The 26,276-nt window shown below is 31.5% G+C and overlaps 1 protein-coding gene across 1 annotated transcript in view; it reads left to right on the forward strand.

Moving 5' to 3' along the window:
- The window catches only part of MS3_00006174 (uncharacterized protein), a gene marked incomplete at its 5' end in the record, with an annotated part of 262,766 nt that overhangs the window by 161,911 nt on the left and 74,579 nt on the right, over nucleotides 1–26,276 (forward strand). Inside the window, one exon of the mRNA XM_051214293.1 lies at nucleotides 24,107–25,128. Within this exon, the coding sequence (XP_051067446.1) occupies nucleotides 24,107–25,128 (1,022 nt within the window). The remainder of the gene's footprint in view (nucleotides 1–24,106; nucleotides 25,129–26,276) is intronic.

The raw sequence follows: 26,276 nt of genomic DNA on the forward strand, positions 1-26,276 counted from the left end.
TTTATGTACTTTATATCATAAAAGAATGTTTTTATATCCATTTCCGTTTGTTTTATTCTGTATGTGCACATAGTCATTATAGATATTGATGGAATAAAAGAACTGTTTGCTTTATGTCAGTTATTATTATTTCTGTTCCCGTGATAACCATAGTTTACCAATTTAAGAAATATATATATATGTATGGTAAGCACTTCCGCTTCATTGAAATGTGTGTGACCAAAACTGAATTCCAAATCATGATAGCATACCCTTTTTTCTGCAGTTCTTATTTATGCTGATAAACAGACATAATTGTAAACTTTACAAAGTAAATAGTATCAAAAACAACATGTAGATCTTATTGTTAACTAATACTATCTGATAGAAACTACAGACCTCAGAACATAAAATATTTCCTAATCTCCAACGCCTAATAATTGTTTAATTCCTTGAAACGGAATAATAATAAAATTATAATGTTTATATAGCAATTCACGTGCAACTGAGTTTGTTTTCATTTAATTCGATTAAGCCCTTTTGTTAACTTATTTAGCGGACAAAGTCATCCGTACTATAACAACTTATTGTACCTTTATTATTGTTGTGATTGTATGAAATATGTATGCTTGAACATTGCTTACCGCCTAGGCACATATTCATTCTATTAGCTTTATTATTAGCTGCTGAATTGATTCGATGATCCATTCATTGCCCTATATATATATATATATATATGTACATTTACACTCGACACATTCTACACTCTCGGTTCGCTGACTCACCCATTCGCCTCACTGCTTTGTGGCCTGAGTTATCTGCTAATAAACCTGTAGTCGCTGGTTCTCTTTGACTTCTGATTTCAAACACCGTTGAGGGTTATATGATAACGGTTACGACGGTGATTGGCCAACGATATAAAAAAACTCTAATTACTAAGTGAAAATGAAAAGGTCTCTTGCTGATTAGTGTTCAATGAATTTTTTTGCTTAATAGTGTCAATCTATATTCAAAACTATTCATGATCTGTTCTTAAATCTCTACATCCTTTCTAATTGATATATATATATAGGGGTAGACAGAAATAGATCTGTCACTGAGTCCAACATAGAATTTAATTAAATTCATGAATGATTATATTAGAATGGAACATTAGACAACTTAATAATAATAATATGTAGGCTACAATCTACTTTCTTGTTACTTTTTAATTGCATAGAATTAATTAACAGTTTTTTTAAAAAAGAATAAGAGTTTAACAACAACGCATACAGTAAAACTCATTTAGTGTTGTTTTACTTATATCTTCCCATTGTTATTTAAGACTGCAATTGATCAGTTTCTGGTTGGCATATTTACATGCTGTGCGGATTGCCTCAATATAGCTTTAAGTCACAAGCTTTTTAAGCAAAGATATATAATGGATCGAGTCCCAGAATGAACATCCATTCTGGGATGCAGGTACATCCAGCTGATGAGTCCCAAATAGAATGAAACACAAGTCCTGGATTCCACTGCTAGCCACTATCCATCTTTACCTATACAATAATAACTATAAATAACAAATAAACTAGCCTATAAGGAAATACCATTATTTACATTTCAATATACATGTTATTAAGTTTGTAAATGTACATGTGATCTGATAATAAGTACATTAGATCAGACATAATGTAATTTAATGAAAATTCTTCAAACTATAAAAATAGTAACAATTTAATTAATATCCAACTGCTTTATCAAATTTAAAGTAATTACTTTGATTCAATATTGTCGATGGGTTAAGTTTGGAATTTCAGTCATATTAAACTTGAAATATTTCTGGAACTTATAAATGACATTCTCATGAATCTTCAATAAAACATTTACACTATACACCATGTTCATCATGTTTAGAAACTTTTGCTTGATGCAAAGTAAAGAGTTAGCGAAACTAATAGATAAGTTATATATAGATGATATAAACAGAGATGAGTACGAGTGTGAATAAATATCAGGAAATTTACATTAAATTAATCTCATTAGTTGAGATCACGAGTCAATTGTAGTTAGAGCAACATTGGAAACCTGATAGCACTGGATGGCCGTTTCGTCCTATTGTGGCACTCCTCAGCAGTGTGCATCCACGACCCCGTCTCGCGAGATTTGAACCCAGGACATATCAATGTCGCGCACGAACACTTAACCAATAGACCACTGAAACAGTCGGCATCCAACAGTGTTAATGTTTAACTTCAACTAATCCGTGGAATTGAGTGACACATCCACCATTGTCATCAGTGAGTTACTATCTCACAACAGACCAGGTTGAAATCCACTGGTCACTGTTTCTTACAAGAACTTCAGGAAATACCTCTTGAAGCAAGTCATTAGTGAGCACATGCTGAATAATATCAGAAGAGGGTTTGTGAATATTATAGTAATTTCATTAGTTGAGATCACGAGTCAATTGAATTAATCGTCATATAACAAAATGGCAACTAACAGCACTCATTCAGAACTAAGTATTGGACATGACACATACCAGTCTCGACTAATTAATCAAACCATTGTATTAATTAACTATTGAAGGAGTTGTGTTCTCTGAGCTGGTTGGTTGAATTATCATGTTTTTATTATCTTTAAGTGTCTTAATTTTAAAAAGAAGTAAACTATTAGGATCTCCACAACTGATTAACAGATTGTTCTGTTAACATGAAACTTGGTTGATTTTTATCCATGATCATTGTGATTGATTTCTGTAATTTTGCTTTGATTATTCATTGCACTTGTTAGTACCTTTGCTTATTGACTAATAAATATGGTCACTTTCGAAATGTCCATATATTGAAACTTGATCACAGTATCAGGAAATTATGATGTTGTCTAGATGAACTAAACTATCCAGCTAAGAGAACATAAATATGATGTCGTCACCTGTTTCGTAGTTATTTATTACCACTATGAAAGTGATTACTCGAGTTTATCGGAAGATTTTCTATGACTTGATATCTTACTCTTGCTTTTCCTAAGTAAGAAGTTTCTACACACTTTTCCATCTGAATATTTTCTTTTTAAATGAAGTTGGTGACTATAACATGGGAACATATAACTCATTACAATAAATTTATTGATTTTTCATAGAAAACTGTTAGATATATCTACTCAACTTTAGGTCTCAATTAAAAACACTAATAATCGTACATCATATATCCAGTACCTTACATTTTTAAACTGTAGTGCATAAAGATGATATAAATTTCATTATCAAATCGATTAACCAAATTTTGCATAGCATTCCATATAAACGTTAAGGTCAATCGGTCCAACTGTTTTTGCGCAACCCATCATCAAATGTTTGAAGTGCACAACTGTCTCATAACCTACACAAACTGAACAAAACTGATTATAGCTCCTCATACTACGACTAAAGGACCGCCCAGTTCTTTCAGGTTTTCAGTGGTAGTCTAACTTAGATCGACTAGTGAATTCAACTGTGAAATTACTGCAATCTACATTAATCCTCATACTCATAGCAAATGATAAGTATTAGAATTACAACCTAGAATTTGAACAATTTATTCTAAATGACGGATAAAATGTTATCCACGATTAAATTAAAAGTACGTTTAAGTAAAATGTACTTTTATTTGGTTAATAAACAATGTAAATTTTAATAAAAATTATTATTTGGTGTCTTTGGCTGAAACTAGTTAACTGCTATGTTTGAAACGATTACGAGTTCATCTTTCTCCGAACGGAACAAAAACTTTGTGACCAATGACCAATAAGCTAGATATTCTGAGGCGTCCCGGCCCTACTAACTATAGAGAGAAGTCGAAATTTTGGAACGGGGGAAGTAAATTCTGCAAGTATCCAGAGGCACGAGCAATAAAATCTGACACAAATCAAACGTATATACAGTATAACATTGTCCTTGGGAAGCGCTACAAAATAGCATACTAAAAAATAAAACGAACCAATAGCATTAAGGATTCTCCTAAGTGGGAAATACGACTTGAAGGTGAAAAGAGCGTTTTTGGCGCGAAAACAAAGATATTCAAATTTTCAAAATAAAATTACAAAATTAAGGTACTTACCAAGTGAGTTCTGAAGATCTAAAATCCCCAACATTAACCAAGACAAAAATTGACTCTACGAATTCTCAAGTACTTTAATAAATTAGCAAAAAATTACTTAATAATAAGTATTGAGTTTGAAGTTATGGAGATTGTTGAATTTCATTGAAATCATGAACTAACTGTTCAATATGGTTGCTGAGGAATCCCGTACTAGGACCAAATGATCGCGTAGTACTTCCAGGTTTACAATTGTGATCTAACATTGATTTGTTTATGATTTCAATGAAATAAGTATTCAATCAAGTAAAACAAACTTTTTATTTTCATGCATCTGTCTTTTAAAATTTTCTCAAATGTTTTTTCTTTAATATTTCAATCAGTCGTCTGTTCAACTACATTCTGTTTCCCATAAATATATGTTCATTGCGTGATAATCTCATCAACTTCATCATTAAAGCACTCTTAATATAGAGTTAAAATGAAGTATTCCATTAAAGAATCTATGCATTCAAATGGAATTCCAACTATACTACCGAGATAGTATCCTGCATGAATAATTTCTCAAAAACAACGAGGCACTATTATATTCATTATGGTATTGAAATGCTTGTCATTTTGTAATGCTAGAAAATTTGCAAAATGATTGAGAAATAAGAAAAAAAGGGGGAAAGTTTTGTTCTGATTAAAAATAGAATTAAAGAAATATATATAGGAGAACAATATTGTTGTCAATTAGATTTTCATCAGGCTTTACTGTAATATTCAGTAATATTTGTATGCTTAAACGAAATTATTAAACAAATCAATGCAGTTTATGACTCAGTGATAACAGTGGAATAGGATTACGTAAATAAACGTAATAAGTATATAGTACAAATTGGTAGTGCGATGACAGGTGTACCAGTCGTGAAAAGAATAACATGGGCTTAAATCCATGTATCATAATAGGAATTAGGTCAATGAAATGAATAAGTAAACACTGAAATAACATTCATTTACATTATAAAATTAATATCAGATGGGTTTTGTGGATATTATAGTAATTTCAATAGTTAAGATCATGAGTCAGTTGAAGCTAGGCCACCATAGAAAACCTGGAAGCACTGGACGGCCGTTCCGTCCTATTGTGGGACTCCTCAGCAGTGCGCATCCACGATCTCGCCCCCTGCGGGATTCGGACCCAGGACTTACTGTTTTCGCGCGCAAGAACTAGTACTTATGCAGTACGTTACTTTAAATGGTTTGAAAGGAGATAAATGGAGATTATCTGCATTAGACGTCCCCTTCATTACTTTATTCAGTCTATCTCGTCGTGCATCACTAGCTATATCTCCGTTGAAAGACAGGTTTCTTACTAGCCGCTGATGTCACTGTCTTCATGTTCATTACTTGCAAATGTTTCTTCAGAAAACCTTATAGATAACCCGTCTAAATAAACATATTACGAATGAACCCTAGTTTCTTGCTTGTAATGTCGTTTTAGTATATCTTCCAAGCTCTACTTGCAAGATATTTAACCAGGTTCTTCTTTTCATAAATGGGTATAAAGCTCAAGAAATGTGTGTACTGGCTTGCTGAAGAACCTTTTATTGACAGAACTATTGTAATAAACGAAAATAAAAGTTGGGGACAATCAATGTATTTCAATACAAAATTAAAGAATTTCTTGGTGAAATACGAGAACTATACAATGAATACTTCATTTGCGAGTTTCCGTCATATGTTCTTAACATTCTGTGTGATTCTTCCCATTCGCGATGCATTTTATTTTTCTTTTTGTTCTCTACAACTTGATCTTCTTAGCCTTCTGCTGACGGAGCTTCCACTTCCGATTGGTGTTACGAACTACTTATGCCTGTCAACATAATTAGCAAACACCGCACCATTTTCATTTCTGTTTAACAAAATGTCAAGAAAATGTGATTTATTGTTAAGTTCCTCTTCACACGTAAATCTGACTGCTAAGTGTATATTGTTAAATTGCTTCAAGAGTTCTTATTTTCCAATATTCTGATCAACGATGAAGAAAGTGTCATCACTGTAACGGCAATAAAAGTCAAGCTTATCAATAACCTTCTTGAAGGATTTGTTTCTCTAGTTTTGCCAAAAATAATCAGCAGGGATAGGATTAACCTTTAGCTATTCCATCAATTTATTTATAATATGTATCATTAGGGATGAAATGAACGTTCATTGTAAATTTAGAAAGTAATTCTATGAAATTAACTGCGGAAACTTTGATGCCTATTTGTTTTTCAAGTTAATAGTACATTGGTAAACAAGGAAGCAATATCTATAGATATCATCCATTTCATAATTGAATTCTCATGTTGCGCCTTGGAAATGAAATGAATAACATTTTTGACGCTTCTGCTGACGAATTTGTGTAAGAGATCCAGAATTCAAACTAACTACTTTCCAGTTCGATGGTGTGGTGAATTATACACATCTGAAACTGAACGAAGAGACATATTTGACTTGTGGACTTTGGGTAAACCATAGAATTGTTCTGTGTTCAATTCCATGGATTTAATGGAATCATGAATGGTTTGAGTAATTATTCCTTTATTGTTCAATTCTTTAGGCGTATTAGTCAGTTGATTCTCCGCTCCAATATTTATATACCTAAGGTCAATGAGTTTTGGAATTTAGTCAGGTTATTCAAAAATGAGTTCATCTTATCAATGTAATCTGTCTTGTTCATTAGAACTAGCCCATAGCCTTTGTCTGACTTGCTTATGTATAGCGTTTTGATGTTGTTCTCTGAGTTTGGATTTGATGGCATATTTAATATTTTCGTATTGTTAGAAGATGTTAACCAATGTGCTCTTAAATCTAGTAAGTTCGAAACCAACTCTGTTGTTTGCTAACTGCACTTCGATATCTAGATGATTTGTTCTATGTTCATTTCATTATATCCAATTAACAGTAGAAAATTTATGAACCGGATCACTTTTATTTTGATTAGTTTCATCCAATGATGAATAGGAAATCCTCACATGATATCAAAATGAATTTTTTACTGGTATATGACTTTGTTATAGTCTATAATTTATCATTTCAATGTTAACATAGTTAAATGATTTTGACATTATAATTTATATTCTTGAAGCTAAATTGAATGATCCCATGGCTTCTTTAGTCAAATAACAGTTAATATGAAAGTTATGATAAATATTGTCTCCACAAGCATTTACATTTTCTATTCAAAAATACTTGATATTTAAGACAATGGATCTAAATTTCAAAATGTTCGAAAAATCAAACCCAAATCTTATTGATTTATACCTATAAAAATGAGTTTCGATAGATCCGATGTAAATAACAGTCCACATAATGTATTCAATACAAAGCTCAATAAATGATTTTAACGAAATAGTAAATTAAAGACCAAATTTTTAAATGGTCATTTTCTTGGACAACTTTCTACATGAGGTATAAACTGTAAATCTACAGGATGTAAAAAAGTAGATTCAGGAATATAAAACTCATGTGTTTAAACTTCTTAAAACAATTATATATGCTCATGATATCACCATGCATAGCAATCGGTAGTCAATTGGATACTACTAAATTTTTTTTCGGTGTAGTTTAAATTACTTTTCAACAGGAGTATGCATTGTTCATAATGTAATTTCACTTTGACCAGTAAAATACAATTTATACCAGTGATTTTCAATTCTTAACCACCAAAAATAATTTTATAGTTTGACTACATTCTGAGTTGAAATATTCATCCTCAGAATAAAATAGGTGGTTAGAAACCTAGAATGTTTTTTAAATTTATTTTGTATGGTGTATTTGAAAATTTCCATCGATGTTCAGGACTGCAATTATTCAGTCTCATATTGGTATTTATGCATCCTGTACGGATTGCCTTGATATTGCCTTAAATCACCAGCATTATAAACAAAGATGGATGGTGGCTAGCGGTGGAATACAGGACGTGTGTTTCGTCCTATTTGGTACTCGTCAGCTGGATGCACTTGCGTCTCAGTGTTGATATTCACTCTGGGACTCGAATCCACTACCGTTTGCTTCAAACGCCATCACGTTATCCACTTGGCTTCTGAGTCCTGATAGTCAGTAGCTTGTGCAATGGGGTGAAGTTAAAATTCATTTTCCATGGTTTGTTTGAATCTTCTCATTGATATTTAGGATGTTGTAATGTCGTTTGAAATGAACGGTATTGGGTCCGTGTCCCAGAGTGAACGTCAACACTGCAATGCAAGTACATCCAGCTAACAAGTACCAAATGGAACGAAACGTATGTCCTGTATTCCACCGCTAACCACCATCTATTTTTACTTTTAATAGCATGATTGGTATTCCACTAAGTATCTTGAGTTTCATTTTTTTTAGGTTTTAGTTTCGTCTTAGCTATGAAAGGTTTTCTACTGTTTATATTCAATAAGGTTTTTAATTAAAAACTAACCAAATGTTGCTAATGCAAACTTTATTACTTTCAAATTTAGTAGTTTCTCATGACAGCTATAAGAATTTCATTATTGATTAAAGTCATGTAAAAAAGAGGTGGTCTAATTAACATGTCGATATGGATTACAAAATCCCACATAAAATTACTTGAAATGTATGATAAAAAAATAATCTACTAATGATATTAACATTAATATCAGAAGGGCATTTTTAGTGGATGTTATAGTAATTTCAATGGTTGAGATCATAAGTCAATTGAAGGTAGACCAACATGAAAAACCTGGAAGCCTTTAACGGCCGTTTCATCCTATTGTGGTACTCCTCAGCAGTGTGCATCCACGACCCCGCCCGCGAGATTTGAACCCAGGACCTATCAGTCTCACACGAGAGGGCTTAACCACTAGACAAATGAGCCGGTCAGTTTCCAATGTTGTTGATGTCTTACTTCAACTAATTCACGAAATTGAGCGACACTATCTCACAACAGACCCGGTTAACATTACATATACTCAAATATCTATTACATAAAATTGTTGATAATTCAAACAGACCATCATTATTTCATCATACATCAATTAGACTTCATAATATCAAACAACTGAATAGAAATTAAAATCTCTCTTACGAACTTTGATTTCTTCTGGTTCTTTCCATAAGATCGATTAAACTTATTATTGTGTAGCAATTACATAATCAAGATTATGATTTAACCCTAATTTTTAAATAATAAATAACTATTATATAATCAATTTGGTTTTATTTTGCAAAGAAAAAAAAATCTCTCTAGAATGATGAAATCATTAATTGAAATGGTTGGAAATTAAATCAGTTTCTTCCTGAGTTGACTGTTTTTAGTTATTATTATTATTATTATTATTATTATTATTATTATTATTATTGATTTTCGATAATAGTCATTTTTATATTTCACAGGTTGAAATCATGAGTCAGTTGAAGCTAGACCACCATGGAAAACCTGGAAGCACTGGACGGCCGTTTTGTCGTAGTATGGGACTCCTCAGCAGTGCGCATCCATGAACCCGCCCCCCGCGGGATTCGAACCCAGGACCTGCCGGCTTCGCGCGCGAGCACTTAACCCTTAGACCACTGAACCGGCATCCAACGGTGTTAATGTCTAACTTCAACCAATCCATGAAGTTGCGCCACCGAACACCATTGTCTTCAGTGAGTTGATATCTCACAACAGACCTGGTTGAACTCCACTGGTGACGGCTTCTCACTAGAACTCCAGTGCTTCCAGGTTTTCAATGGTGGTCAACTGACTCATGATTTCAACCTGTGGAATTTCCTAAAATCTCCACAAAATTCATTCTGATTTTTATATTTGTTAACTCTCAAAGGAATTTTACAACAATGATGTGTTTACAACAACAACAACCACAACAATAACAACAACAACTAGATTACGACAGAATATCTGTATTAATAATAATAATAACATATTGTCATTATCAAGTATAGGAAAACTTGAGTTATTCACTCATCTATTAAAAATGAAGAGAATGATGAAGATTGGATTTGAGTAAAGTATAGGAAACACATCTAGGGAAGTGACAGAAATAAGTTAGAAAACTAATTTACTTTTCTTTCAATCAGCCTCTTCAAGATAAATGTGTATCTAAACATATTTTTCGAGGTCATTTATTGTTTTCCTCTCTCTTCAAGTTTGGTCTATATTATTCCATTCAATTTAACATAATGTTTAGTCATTCCACTTGGTAAATTATTTACGAAAAGTGTCATTAAAGATGTTAAAAAAGAAAAATAAACGAAGCTATCTGACTAATCATGAGAAAATAATTTGGTAATACACATTTATAGTAAAAGTGTTCAACAATGAGAAATTATTAATGATTGGAATAGATTGTTTAAACAATGCAATCTAAGTTTTCTACTTGCAGCTTATGCCGATGATGTCGTTCAGAAGGACAATGAAAACTCTACAACTAAACCATCTAGATCAGACAACAAAACTCTATCACAATCTAAATTTGTTAGAACCAATGAATATTTAATTTAAGGATGAATTGTTTTAAAGAAAAGAACTTATTAGATTAGTCTTACATAACATACTTTAATTATGTAATATGTACAGTGGCGCAACTTCGTGGATTGGTTGAAGTCAGATATTAACAACGTGGGATGCCAGCTCAGTGATCTAGTTGATTAAGCACCTGGCGCGAGACTGATAGGTCCTGGGTTCGAATTTCGCGGGGTGCGGGATCGTTGATGCTCACTGCTGAGGAGTCCCATACTAGGACGAAACGGGCGTCCAGTGCTTCCAGGTTTTTCATGGTGGTCTAGCTTCAATTGACTCATGATTTCAATCAGTAATATGTGTTTGTTGAATATGAAATTAAGAATTTGAGAAATTACTGAAATGAAACTATCCAAACATTTTTATCAAAGGAATTCCTTTTTTACAGATGTTCTCTGTGGTTTCACTATTAACGAAGATATTCACGAATAAATTTTGAAATAGCAACATATATTTTCTTTTCATCCTGTCAAAAGAAATTTTCAGTATTATTTTCTCACTCCATTATTTATCACTTAATATACGTGATCATACTAAATCATATGGAAAAACATTATGAAACCGAGATAGCTGAAGTCTTTAGTACCAAATATAAGTCAATTGATTGACAATTCATCATCCAGTTAAATACTGAATATTCTAAATCAGAAGCGCTGTAGAGAAATCAGTTTTATCAATGTACCACCATTATAAATGAAACATAATCTGTTATATCTTCAGGAGACATAACTGAAGGTTTTTAATTATTATATATATATATATATATATATATATCATTTGTTTTCAGTGACTAAACATTTATACAAGATTATTCAACCATTGACAATTTCCTTGATTGTATCACTTCTTTCCAATTGCCTCCTAAACTAATATTATTTTCCCTTTGTTACTAGTGAAGGGAAATAGTTTTTTTTAAGTATTAATTTACTTTAATGTATATACGTCAGCAAATACTGTTAGTCAATAGTCATACTGCTAGATTATTTAAATAAAATCAAAGTTAATTTTTTGATTGAATCAATATACCCATTCAATGAATTAGAATTCCTCCGAAAAATCTGGTGACAAAATTTTAATCTAACGAAGATATATTTGATACATAGATATTCAATTCAAAGAGGGCATCTCATGAAAAACTCCGCCTATAGATTTACAAGAGTTACTACTGGTTCCAAGGTCGTATAAAGGAGCAAGATTGAGCATGGGGTCAGCAGTCCTATCCCGCAGTAACCAACATTACTAAAAGTACGCTAACCAGGAAAATCAATCGAAACCATTTCTACTCTGCCTTCCGACTTGAAAAATTTTATTTAGGAGAATCATGATGCCTCATGGTGAAAGTCGAGATTCCTTGAAAATCAAAAGGCTGATGCCTTTTCTAGCAACCATAGCAACAATTAACATAGGTACATGGTATATCCAGAAAATGTGGAAAACTGGGAGGGTTAATGAAATAGTTACGGAATTGAGGAGATAAAACTTTACGGTTCTTGGCATAACTGAAATACATTGGACCTAACCTGGACATGAAAGTTAGATTCGGAAGTGATGCTGTTGAACCATAGTCAGGACGAAAAGACTGTTTATCTAATGTTATCCAAACAGACACGAAAAGCACTTATTGGATGAGAATCTCATGAATTCAGAATCGTCAAAGCATCCTTCACAAAAAAGGAGGGAATCACAATGAATGTTATCCAGTTCTATGCACTCACCGATGATAGCAGCGACGACGATAATGATCAGTTTTACGAATGGTTGAGGTCGACCGTAGAGAAATGACCAGAAAATGACCTAAACATCGTGATGGGAAAACAAAAAGTGAAGTCGGAATGGACAACACCAGATACGAAGATATCATGGGACGACTGGGAAGAAAAAAACAAGAATGTTGAAAGATTTGCAAATTTATGTGCATTCAATGAAATGATTATAGGTGGCACAATAATTCCACACAAACGCATATGCAAACCCACATGGGCCTCACCAGATCACGCTGCACAGAACCAGATAGATCATATTTATATCCACTCAAATAAGAGGAAACAATTGTTGAGAACAACTGAAAAGTGGTCACAGAAGCATTAAATTCAACGTCTCAGGCGGTGCTTGGTCACAAGAAGCATCATCATAAGAAATGGATTTCTATCGAAACCCTACACCATATTCAAGAAACGACGATAAAAAAACAGCAGTTAACAACATCCGGACGTGAAAAGTGGAAGTCAAGGTGTAAGCTAAATACACAGATGCAAACAGGTAAGTGAAAAGGAGGATTAGAGCCTACTAGCAGAAATATGTTAAAAAATTACAACGACGGCGGAAAAAGCTGCAGGCGAAGGAAATATTAGACAGCTGTATGACACAACGAAGAAGCTAGCAGGAAAATACTGTAAAACATTGACCAGTCAAGAGCAAAGTAGGCAAACCAAACAATGAGGTTCAAGAACAGAGGAACAGGTGGGTAGAACACTTTGAGTAACTCCTGAATAAATCAGCTCCACTGAACCTCCCGGACATCGAAGCAACACACACAGACCTTCCTATAAATGTCACTACACTAACGACGGAAGAAATCAACATGGCCAACAGATAAACCAACAGTAGGAAACGGCAGGACCTCATAATATACCAACCGAAGCACTTAAGTCAGACATAGTAGTAACTGCAAGTATGCTTTACGTCTTATTCAAGAACATTTGAGAGGAAGAACAAGTGACAACAGACTAGAATAAATGACACCTCAGCAAGATATCAAAGAAGGAGATCTCAGCAAATGTGAGAAATACAGAGACTATGCTCCTCCACAAGGTGCAACAGATGTAAATGAACTATCACAAAAGTTCGATCTAATGAAATACATCCAAATACTTATCTCATCCGTTAGTTAGTTGTGAAAGTAAAGGTTTGTAAATTTATATTTTACAGTTAAAATTATTTGACTACAGCTGAACCTTTAATGTTTGACTTTAAAATTTGTCAACTCAAACAACTACATGTTTGATTCATATTTTCTATGGTTAACTAACCATTCTATATATATTTATTTATTTTACAATTATGCCAGTTAGTTGATGAAAATTCTTAAACAACATATAGATACTATTTAACTTTCATTAGATATTTTCTATACTTAATCCATATTTCATCAATAAATTATTTTCAAATGAATTAATTTTCATAGACCACCTTTATAAAACAAAATTTATTCATGCTGAGTGATAATAATAATAATAGTAATAATCAAATCTTCTACCACCTGGTATAAATTTATATCCCTTCCTTCTTTCATCATACAATCATTACTTACTATGTAGTACACAATAATATAAAGTAGATGTATAAAGAACGAATTGGTAGACAAAGTTCCTTAGAACATTTATTACACTTTATGTTTGTATATATATATATATACATGATAAACAAAAAAGAAGAACACAACCTAAATGATTATTGTCGGAATAAATAAAATACGAAATAAATAAGTGGAAAATAACACTTTAAGAATTAAGCCAAAAAAAAATATGAAAAAGGAATATATAATTGATTATTCTAAAAAAAAAACTTTCAAAGTATTCTATCCTTGTTAACTATCAGATGTATCTTCATAATTATTTTTTCTCATTTTAAGAGAGGGAGGGATGGAGGAAGATAGGGGGGATGTAGGAAAACAAGATGGAAACAATAATAATAATGTATTGCCAAAATATAAATATAAATGAATATAAATTAATCAGTGGGATAAAAACATAAAAATTGATCATTTTAAAAAATTAATTAAATTGTTCTGTATCATTTTAAATGGAATAAAATTATTTCCTTGGTGATTGGTGTTTATATAGAGACATATATCTATATGGATATGAATGTATGTAAAAATGTATAAATGAATAAAATTAATAATCTTAACAAAGCGAAATACAATCTTTAAAAAGATGCATTAAATCAATTGGAAAAGAAGATCTCTCGAAAAATATGAAATAAAAATGAGAAGAATTTATGAATGAAATATGGATGAATGATTAAGATTGTTTCATTAAGGAGAAAAAAGTACACTAACAATTAGTTAGTATCCATGACAGTAGAAAAAGAAAGAAAATAAAAGAAGAACGAAATGAAATGAGAAAATCGATATTTACATTGACAGTACTAGTCTTTAAATGTCTATATATATATATATATATATATATATATATATATATATATATATATATATAGTTTAAATGAAGCAGAAGCTGTTAGTTGTAATTTACGCATGGTGATAATTCATTTAACGCATATTAAAAACCAATAATTCTAAGATGTTAAGCACGCTTAATCAATATAGTGTTTATTTACGGATTGACATCGAACAGAGAATAATTTATAAATCGAAATCAATGAATAACCGGACTGTTCCATTTTGAGACATTATTATTATGGGTTTTTGAATATATCAGATATATATATAATAAAATTACTATAATATCCGGAAAATCCATATCTGATAATAGCCATCATACGCTCGCTAATGACTTGCTTCAAGAGGTATTTCCTGGAGTTCTAGTAAAAAGCAGTGACCAGTGGAGTTCGACCGGGTCTGTTGTGAGATAGTAACTCACTGATGACAATGGTGGATGTGTCACTCAATTTCACGGATTAGTTGAAGTTAGACATTAACACTGTTGGATGTCGACTGTTTCAGTGGTCCAGTGGTTAAGCGTTCGTGCGCGAAACTGATTGGTCCTGAGTTCAAATCTTGTGAGGTGGAATTGTGGATCAGCACTGCTGAGAAGTTCTACAGTAGGACAAAACAGCCGTCAAATAAATGCAGTTATCCATGTTGGTCTAGCTTTAATTGACTCATGATCCCAACTCTTAAAATTACTGTAATATCCATAAAACTCCTTCTGATATATTAGAAAACCCTACATGAATAATCCGTAAATAGTTTCTTAACTACGGATAGGTTTTTTTTAAAATGAACTTTCTAATTTCAGAAATACGCTGATGAATTAGGCTTTAAGTACGTTTTAGTTACTTAAAAAAAGCATAGTTACCTAATCAGAAATCTTTTATACTGTTTGATAATCAGAAGTGTTATCATTTAACAACTATAGAATTATTAACTATACAATTTATAAATTAATTATTATTCCTTCCTATGAACAAAAGCATATGAATGTGCTCCAAAGAGTTAAATAATCACTGATGGATCAATAATATGACATCAAACATTGAATATTAATATCAATGAATTATATTCATAGACATATGAGCAGTTAATTTTATTAAGGACATTTTTGTAAATATCAACGATTAAATTCCCTTGGTATTGTTTGGCTTGTATCTTCCCATTGAGGTCTAAGACTGCAATTGATCAGTCTGTTATTGGCATATGTACATACTGTGCGTATGCCTCGATATGGCTAGCAGTGGAATCCAGGACGCGCGTTTCGTCCTGTTTGGGACTCTTCAGCTGGATGTACCTGCATCTCAGAGTTGATGTTCACTCTGGGACTTGAACCAAGTACCATTCGCTTCAAACGTCATCGCGTTATTCACTCAGCTATTGAGTCCTGATAGCCACTTGCTTGTGCAATGGGGTGAATTTAAATTCACTTGGTAATGTAAATAATAGTTAAAGTATAAGAAAAATTACATCATCTGATCTATTGATTTTTCACATTTATTACAATTCTTTGTTTTATCTATTTGTCATATTGTCCCAACTTTCATACTGACATTAGTTGGTTAGATGGTGCTTAACTTAACTAAGTGTTATAGTGAAGAATACTATGATATCAAATCATAAATTGATCTGCTACACTCACATTAATCTAGTTTTCCATGGTTCATCGTTAATTATTAACAAAATTATAATCTATTATCTTAATTTATGAATAGTCTAAGTAAGTTTTAATATTTTTAATGTCTTTTTAAATATTGAATTTCAGTAATTATTTCCTGTTAGAAAACATTGAATTTACACACATATAATGATTTAATTTCTAAAGTATAGTTGTTAAATTGGCGAGATTATAATTTATGGAGCAACCAGTCACATACATAAGATAACAGGTCTCGGATTTCTGAGCGAAATTCACTCATTCATTCGGATAGAGTTTTGGCATTATAGCTGATGAAAACCTTAAATCTAATTTCCAACCTTAATCAACAACTGTAAATCATAATTTCTATTCCTCACACAGATTTATAACCCTCATTTGGTCTTGGTTATTAATTGGACACTCTCAAGGTCAGTCTGACGTCGCTCAAATGTCCCTCACAATTTATCGTCTCACCGTTGATTTCTCATCATAATAATAATGCCCTACTTTATGCTTATCTATTCAAGCTGGTGTAAGACTTATGTGAACTAGATGAATGAAATTGAATGTATTCTAGAAACTCTTATTATTTACTTCAGTTTAAAAAAATAATAGTAATTTGTGAATCAGAAAGCTGTGGATATCTATGTCTATGAAATATAGGATTACTCAAAACCACCCAGATAAAGGTTCATTAGCGATCAAATTTAAAATATAGTTAGGTTACGTAAAAGGTATTTCGAAATTTGAACAATAAAGTTGAAATCAAAATGATTTATATTTCTAATTTAATAATTTACAGTAATGCATTCGCTGAAAGTATTATTGATTTTGAGTTTGTGAGCTAATAGAATCGAAGGTTCAGAGTGGTACACATCGTTATGAACATATATTTTAGTGTAGGTTACTATGCCAAGCCCATATAACTTATTATAGCGTCTTAACAGTCCAATTTATCCATTTTTCTTGAGTCGCGTTTTCACCTTGTTTTTAAATCGCATATCGACCTTGATCATTTTTAACGAGCGTATTTGTGTACACTTATCCTACTCATCACATGATTGTAGCTTATTTTTGTGTGACTATAAATATTGACCAACACTTGATTAAAATGAGAGTTGACTCACACACACTGTCAACCAATTCCAAAGTCAGAATCTTCAATACGAACGTCAAGATAGCTGTAATGTACGGTACTAAAACTTGGAGAACTACTACAACCATCATCAAAAGTTACAAATATTTATTAACAGTTGTTTATACAAGTTACTCAATGTCCGATAACCGGATATCATCAGCAATAAACCAACTTCCATCTGAAGAGGAAATTAGGAAAAGACGTTAGAAGTGGATAGGCTACACATTGAGGAAATCACCAAATAGCATCACGACCCAAGCTTTAACTTGTAATCCTGAAGGGCAACGAAGAACAGAGAGGCCAGAGAACATACTACGTGGGGATTTGGAAGGCGACATGAAAAGAATGAATAGCAACTGGAAAGAACTGCCTAGGACAGAGTTGGATGGAGAACGCTGGTTGTTAGTCTATGCTCCACCACGAGGCGTAATAAGTAACTATGTAATAATTTAATTTTTGAAATACTAAACTGACAAACAAAAATATATTCATAATCCATCGCCAATATATTTGACCAATACTATGTAATAGTCTGTATTTGAATACTGAAAGAAAATATCAAAGTATTTCTGAATTCCTTATGTTCATTTCTATTATTTCAATTCTTTTTACTATTCACTGGTATCATCAAGCATTACTTCAAAAAGTAATAAAAAATCGAGACTTCATTCTTCTATCTCAATGAATAACAGTCTTCCTTTTATTGACATCTGTGATTGAAACAATTTACGCTTCGGGATGCTTATATATAATATTTATTAATTTGGAACATACTATTTCATAACATCATTCCACGAATGTGTTGTGCATCGTTTTATCTCATCCAAAACACTTGCAATAAAAATGATATTATATTTCATAAAAAGCAAATATATATATTTTTTTATTTTTTTGACATTTCGATTACGTTTCTTCTATTCTGACAATAATAATAGTAATAATGATTATGATCTCTATCATTATGTGTACAACTAACTGTAACATCAATTAAAATATCATTTTATGAATCGTTTAGTTTGATGATACTTTAAATCATTGATAAACATTTTACAGACAATTATCAAACGTAAAAAACTACTTTTTCTAAGTATTATTTATTTACTTACGCCTGTTACTTCTCGTGAAAGAGCATAGGCCGCTCACCAGCATTCTCCATCCAACCCTGTCCTGGGCAATACTTTCCAGCTCTTTCCAGTTGTAATTCATCCTTTTCATATCTGATTATATTTCCCGACATATTGTGTTCTTTGGCCTTTCTCTTTCTCGCTTCCCTTCAGAATTCCAAGTTAGAGCATGCCTCGTGATGTAGTTTGATGATTTCCATAATGTATGTCCTATCAATTTCCATTGTCTTTTCCTAATTTCTTCTTCAGCTGGAAGCTGGTTTGTTCTCTCCTACAGAAGGCTTTTACTGATGGTATCCGGCCAATAGATGCTGAGTATCTTGCGTAGACCACTATTTATAAATACTTGTAACTTTTTGATGATGGTTGTATTAGTTCTCCAAGTTTCAGCTCCATACAGTAGAACTGCCTTGACGTTCGTATTGAAGATTGTGACTTTGATATTGGTTGAAAGTTGTTTTGAGTTTCATGTGTTCTTTAACTGTAGGAATGCGACCCTTGCTTTTTCAATCCTTACCTTTACGTCTTCATCTGATACTCCTTGTTCATCGATGATGCTTCCCAGGTATGTGAAAGATTCTACATCTTTCAGAGCTTCTCCATCAAGCGTGATTTCGTTAATGCACTTTGTTCTATATTTTAGGATCTCTCTTTTTCCCTTGTGTATGTGTTAATAACTGAATAATTAGTGATATGAAACGTTATTTATCTGTACAATAGAAAAACTAATTAGCATTTCATGATTTTTCTAGTATTCTCTCGTTATGGATAATTTACCTTCTGCTGTACAAAAATATGTTTGAATGAATTATGAAATCAGTTTCACTGAAAACTCTCTGGGAAAAGTAATAGGAATTCTTCTTAAACAAGTTAAAAATTAAAAAAAAATCAGTCGATCTATGAAATTAAGCATCGATTTTCTCCACTGATTTATATCTTTGTAAGGACTAAGATCATGCATATTGTCAGTTTTATTATCATAATAATATATCCGTACAATAACTATGGACAAAACTATAACACAACATAACTATTTCATCATTATAAAAACTAAAATACAGACTAATTATTGTCATTTTAAGATAAATAACTTTAGAGATAGTACAAATTCATTAGTAAACACAGATATTTCCTCAATTTTTTTTCTTACACAAACCTCCCAATATCGAATATCAATGATTAACGAGAAGAGAGGTTGAGAATTAATTATGGAATCTTAAATCTGAACAAACTATGCATTTCACCGTACGCATTTTGAAAATATACATAAAATTGAAATTCATTTGGTCAGTTCTACTAATGTAGTTGATGTTTATTCCCTAAGTAATTTTTTGGGAGAGCCTAACAGTTTGTGCATAGATTTCAATTAACTATTTTATTGTAATCAATTTTCTATTTTTCTGATTTTATCAGTATAGGGTTGTAGAAATTATTAAGTTTTGATTAAGACCATGAACCGATTGATGTTAGGCCACCATTGAAAACCTGGAAACACTGGAAGACTGTTTCGTCCTATTGTGAGACTCCTCATCAGTGCTCACCCACTCACTAGTGACTAGCTTCGTGAGAGAATTCTCGGAGTTCTAGTGAGAAGCCACAACCAGTAAAGCTAATCCACTTCGGGTAGTGACAGGTATCTGCTTAGTACAATGAAAGATGGTCGGGCAATTTCGCGGATTGGTTGAGGTTAACCATTAACACTGTTCGATTTCGACTCAGTGATCTAGTAGGTTAAGCGTATAACAGCTCACGTGAAATTGAGTTTGTTCACAAATATTTCGACTAAGTCATTTTGTTAACTTATTAACGAACTGAGTTATCCGTACAACAACAACTTATCTATATCATTGTATCTTTATTATTGTTGCGAATTTATGAATATGTATGCTTCAGCATTGCTTACTGGCTACACATTTATTCACGTTGCTAGCCTTACTATTAAGTGCTTACTTGATTTGATGATTCATTCATTTCACTATGTATATATATGTCCATGTTATTCATGTTCATTGCTCTCTCTCTCGCTTAATTGTACTCGCTTACTCGTACTCATATTCGCTGACTCACTCACTCGCTCGCTCGCTTACCTGCTTGTCTTTCTGCACAACTTATTCATGCTTGTTTGACGCACCTGTAATTTTGGATATCTGTGTGTGGTCCCGTAATAAACGGAATCAACGCTTCGTATTCGCCTTCTGATTAACATACTGTTAGGGCGTTATATAGGACGGTTATCAAGACGGACTGTGTATGAAGTTTAAGGATTATATCGAATACCGGCCATCACAAGCGTTCGCGTGGGTGACTGAAGGCCTTGATTTGAATCTCGTGGGCGGGATCGCGGATGCGCACCGATGAGTAGTCCCAAAGTAGGACGAAACGGCTGTCCAGGGCTTCCAGATTTTCTGATTTCGTCGAATGTTTTTTCATTCACATATATTGACGATAACATTTTTATTGATTCTGAGAATATATTTTTTTAAACATGATTGAATTTATTGTTTTGTCAATAAATTTTTATAGTTGCCAGTATCTTTTGACATTAGAAAATATAAATAAGTAACTATAATCTAGGGTAAGGTAAATCAATTGTGAAATAATTGGAAAATATTGACAAATTATTCGACTTAATTTTGTTTGTTTATTTTTTCACCATCTGACAGAGAATTTTACCGTTAACATGTTATAAAGAATATTTATATAAATGGATATATTCCACCTTTTCACTACTGTTTAAGAAAGAAGTTCATTAATAGAAAAGACTAGATATTCTAAAACTGTTACAATTTCTTTTTTTCATATTATATTTTATTATTAGAGAGGGGTTTTGTGGATTGGTTGAAGTTAGACATTAACACTGTTAGATGCCGACTATCTTAGTGATCTAAAGTTTAAGCGCTCGTTTGCGAGAATGGTAGGTCCTGAGTTCGAATCTCGCGGGGCATGATAGTAGATGTACATTGCTGAGGAATCCCATACTAGGATGAAATGACCGTCCAGTACTTCTAGGTTTCCCATAGTGTTCTAGCTTCAAATGACTCATGAATTTATTTATTACATATGCTATTATTGATTAGTAAGTGATTTAGTTTAATCCAATGAGTAGGTTAGAGTTAACTATAGGACTTTTGGTTAAAATACTAACTAATCTCATTTTATATTGAATTTGAATATATTTTTCATAACGAAATAACATCAACTGAAAACTATCTTTACTCATAGAAAACTTAATATTCATTTTATATGAGTTCGAGACTCTTATGAAGGATACACATACACGACAACACACGCCTACGGCCTGATACCAGAGAAATCCATACAATGAGACTGAGAACAACTTAATAGGTAGACATAATGTGAAGCATATAATCATCTTACCAGTCAACACTCCAAATATGTGAATATTTTATCGAGTAATTCCGTTTGACAAATAATGCACATACGTTTTAATGAATAAACCAACCAAAGTGGAAGTTCAATACTATATAGATATACTATATATATATCGTTGCCTGTTTATTAAATGTCTTTAGGTGTAAAATAAAATTGCTTTGATGTCGTGTTCTTTTTATTTCTGACTTATGAAACTGTTATGTTAAATTACTCATTTTCTCCCCCATAAATTGAATATCATTCTTTGTTATATACACTAGGAATTATTTCCTAAATCAAACATTTCTAAGTTCCATTCTTAATGAAGTAAAATTTATATCACAAATAAGCTTTAGCTTGACAACCACTGGTAAACAAGGAGAACAAGATAATAGTTTCATCCTATTCCCATATACTGAAGATCTTACAAGAATAACAAAATGAAAATTTTTACATCATGTGGAGATCATATCTTCTGAGCAATCATTATACTGTCGAAGTAAAGTCATTTCTAAATATTGGTCTTTCATTCTTAATGATTACCTAGATAAAATTTGTTCATGCCTACATTAAACTAATCAATAATCTGTAAAGTTATCAAATTCCCTTTGTAGCATTACGAAACATAAAGATAGAGAAGTTTTCTTTGTATAATTTATTAGCCTTAACGGAAGATAGTGATATTTGAATATTACCATACGATCTGTTAAAATCTATTTCCATACTAAATAGTCAACATTTCCATGATGTACTGTGAAGTAATGGTGATCGATATTAACTTGATATCTTTAATTAGAAATTGGTGACAAAATGAGTTTATTTAAGATATTTAGAGCTGTATTGTGACAACTTAATATTTTATATCTAAAATATATATTAAGTGAACAATATCTATTACAGAAAGCTTCATCTTTGTGGTTCACTTGAGTACCTGTTACTAAACTCGGCTTTGAATCACATTGCCTTTACGTTAGTGACAATTAACCTATCTGGCTATCTAGGTAAAAGTAAGTTTGGTGTAACCGGAATTACAAACAAGGAATTAGAAGCTACCTACCCTAAATATTAATAAAAAAATTATTAATAACCAGAACTTCGACTAGTCCATCATACAGCTTAAATTCTAGATCCGATTACTGTAATTCTTTACTAATTCATCACAGTGTAAGCTTAATCCTAATAGTTCAATTTTACAATTCCATAAATGGTGATCTTAATCTCATCATGCAATTCATACATTTCATTTATTTATTCATTTCCCTTAATTTTATTCCAACAATAATGTCATCTATTTGGTATACATTTTCCGGAGCGCTGTTTAACTTAAACATTTTCCTTTTATTTTTCTACGTTTCTAATTCTTTAATACTTTGTTTTTTTTATCTGACTACTTAAAGCTATACTTTCTAATAATGAACACAAGAAAGTACTGTTCAGGTATGATATTAACAAAAAGGAATAGAGAAAAATTGTTCTGTAATCGATAATCAATTTGTACAAACCGTTATCTTAGTTTGTTTCTTTGTATTTTCCACAGTCATTCCATCTGACAAAAAAAATCTCATAAAAAAGACATGTTAATGAAAATTTCTATTCTCCAATTTTCTTGTTTTCCTGTTTCTTAGTCATATGCATAGAATAAATAATTTTATTACTAAGGTGGGATGGACAGAAGTAGTTTTATATTAGAACTTTTAATAATCATTAAAAGATTTCTATAGAAAATAAAATACCACAGTCTATGTGTGTATGTGTGTGTGTGTCGTGCTCCCACACAGAGAGATTTGATTTAAAGATAAAGATCAAGATCATAAAAAAAATATTACAACTATGATGGTAAATATGATATCTGCTAAAAAGATGAGACATAACATTATAATATATATAATCCATAACGAGTAACCATTCAGAATACAGACAAAATTTCCAGTTTCTTATATATATATTTATATTGACCAATGAAATTGTAGTAATTGAAGGGCTTATTCATCCAACCAATAGGAAAACAGTATGAGGATAATTGTAATCTGTAATGTGAATAATCATTAAGAATTATTTAAACAATTATTATCTCTATAATCATATACTAAATAACTTTAATTATTTTTGTTATTGTTGTTATCAAGGCTCAACTACTACACATAAATCAACATATATTCATTTGAAATTATATACTGAATCATTGAAATCATTATCAAATTTAAAGAAAACTAATAGTTTGATCCCAATTGATCCACAACATATTTTATATGAAAAAGATTTAATTCTATTAAATGATCAATTTGATTTCATTACAAACTATTCTAATAAAAAGAAAGAAATATCATTTCAAATTCAATTGAATATTGAATATATTCAATTTCCAATTGTATCTACTCATTTATTTCAATCAGTATTATTAATAATTCATATTAAAGATTGTTTTACTGATTATTTATTAAGTACATTACTGAATGCACAAAACAATATTCCATTGTCAAAATCCATAAATACTTATCATAATAATACGATTATGTTAAAAGAATCTTTACCAAATCATATAGACTCATTAAGTGCTGATAAAATGCATTTACCATTTGTGATTACATGTTTAATTATTGGTCTTTCTTATATTATACTTTTAACTATATATACCATTTTAAAAATATGTCAAGGATCTAATAAATTCCATACAGACAATCTTATTCATAATTCAACAAATTATATGTCAAATAATGAAGCACAACAGAAACGTTATTCATCATTTTCAGCTTATTCTACAACTTTATTAAATAATTATCATAGGACAAGTTCACAATCTCAATTAGCTCGTTTAACATGTCCTCAAAAAGTTTGTATTATGATCTATTTATGTTTTCGGGTATTTTATACTTTTCTGTTCACTATCAGTGTTGGATTATCATTTATTTTAAGTATTGAAACTGATGCTACTGTGGAGTTTACTTCAGCAGTATATAATAATCATTTTATTACAATGAATTCATTTAACAATTATAATGGAAATATTGGTAGTAGATTAATTCTGCCATCAATGATGAATACAATGACATTGACAACGGATATAGGCAACAGATGGCGTGGAGCTAAAGTATGGGTATTAGAAGCTGCTAGAATGGAGGATTTTTCTCAAACTGAATTATTAAGACAGGTAAGTATAATACTGGCGAATATTTCATTGATAACTTTATGTTTATATTTGCTTAATAGTGATTGTGACTTTTGATCGAATTGGCTACGTGATAATAAATTAACAAATAGTAATATAAACCAATTCTTATTATTCAGACTACTTTGCTCTATATCTTTATTTTTCCGAACTAATTCTTTCCTCGTGTATTATATCTTTATACACAATCTTTCTTTTATATAATACTACCATTAAATTAACTACTTCTATGAACTTCGTGTTCATCTTGTTGTGTTGATGAGGTGTGGCAACTTGGAACGATTTATATATGTGCCTGGTCGTAAGTTCTAGCTGACTGACTGACAGGCTGAGATTATTTTGCTCAAAGTATAAATTTGTCCTCGTATATTTTCATCAAGGTTAATTACCATAGATTTTGATTAGATTACTTTTCATAAAATGGCGAGACTATAATTTATAGACGAACTAATCACGTATAAGTTAACAGTTCTCGGATTTTGGCGCGAAACTCACTCATCCATTTGGATAAATAGATTTTTGGCATTATAGCTGATGTCAGTTCGTGATGAAAACTGTAAATTATAATTCTAATTCCTCACACCGATTTGTAACCCTCATATGGTCCTGGTTATTAAGTGGACACTGTCAAGGTTCGTCGAGCGTCGCTCAAAGGTCATCCACAAATTCTAGTCTCAGCAATAAAATTTGTATTATACTACAAGTTACATTGAAAATCATGCTATATTTGATATTAATATGATTCAGTATGATGACATTTTTCTTATTAAAACTAGGCTTTTGAAATTCAGTTTCATTTCTCGAGAGAATGAAAGATGATATACCCTCATTTAATGTTTATCAACTTTTATTATGCTAAACTATTCATTTGGTTGAGAACTGGACTACTAGCTCGTTTCAAAATTTGCTATAAATCATATAGTAATTACAAGATGTTTTTCTTAACTTAAATTTAACTGGTTAGTATTATTCAAAACGTGAATGGTTTTAGATGGTCGTCGATATGAGCGAATCAGAGTTTGATTAACGTGCTTTCATATTTAGAGTCATTGGATTATCTAAATCTCAACGTAGGAAATCTTCCATATGGAAACAAACGAACATTTATCTAATCGTAGCAAAGTTTGTAT

Source organism: Schistosoma haematobium, chromosome 2, assembly GCF_000699445.3.
Source record: "Schistosoma haematobium chromosome 2, whole genome shotgun sequence".
NCBI lineage: Eukaryota > Metazoa > Platyhelminthes > Trematoda > Strigeidida > Schistosomatidae > Schistosoma > Schistosoma haematobium.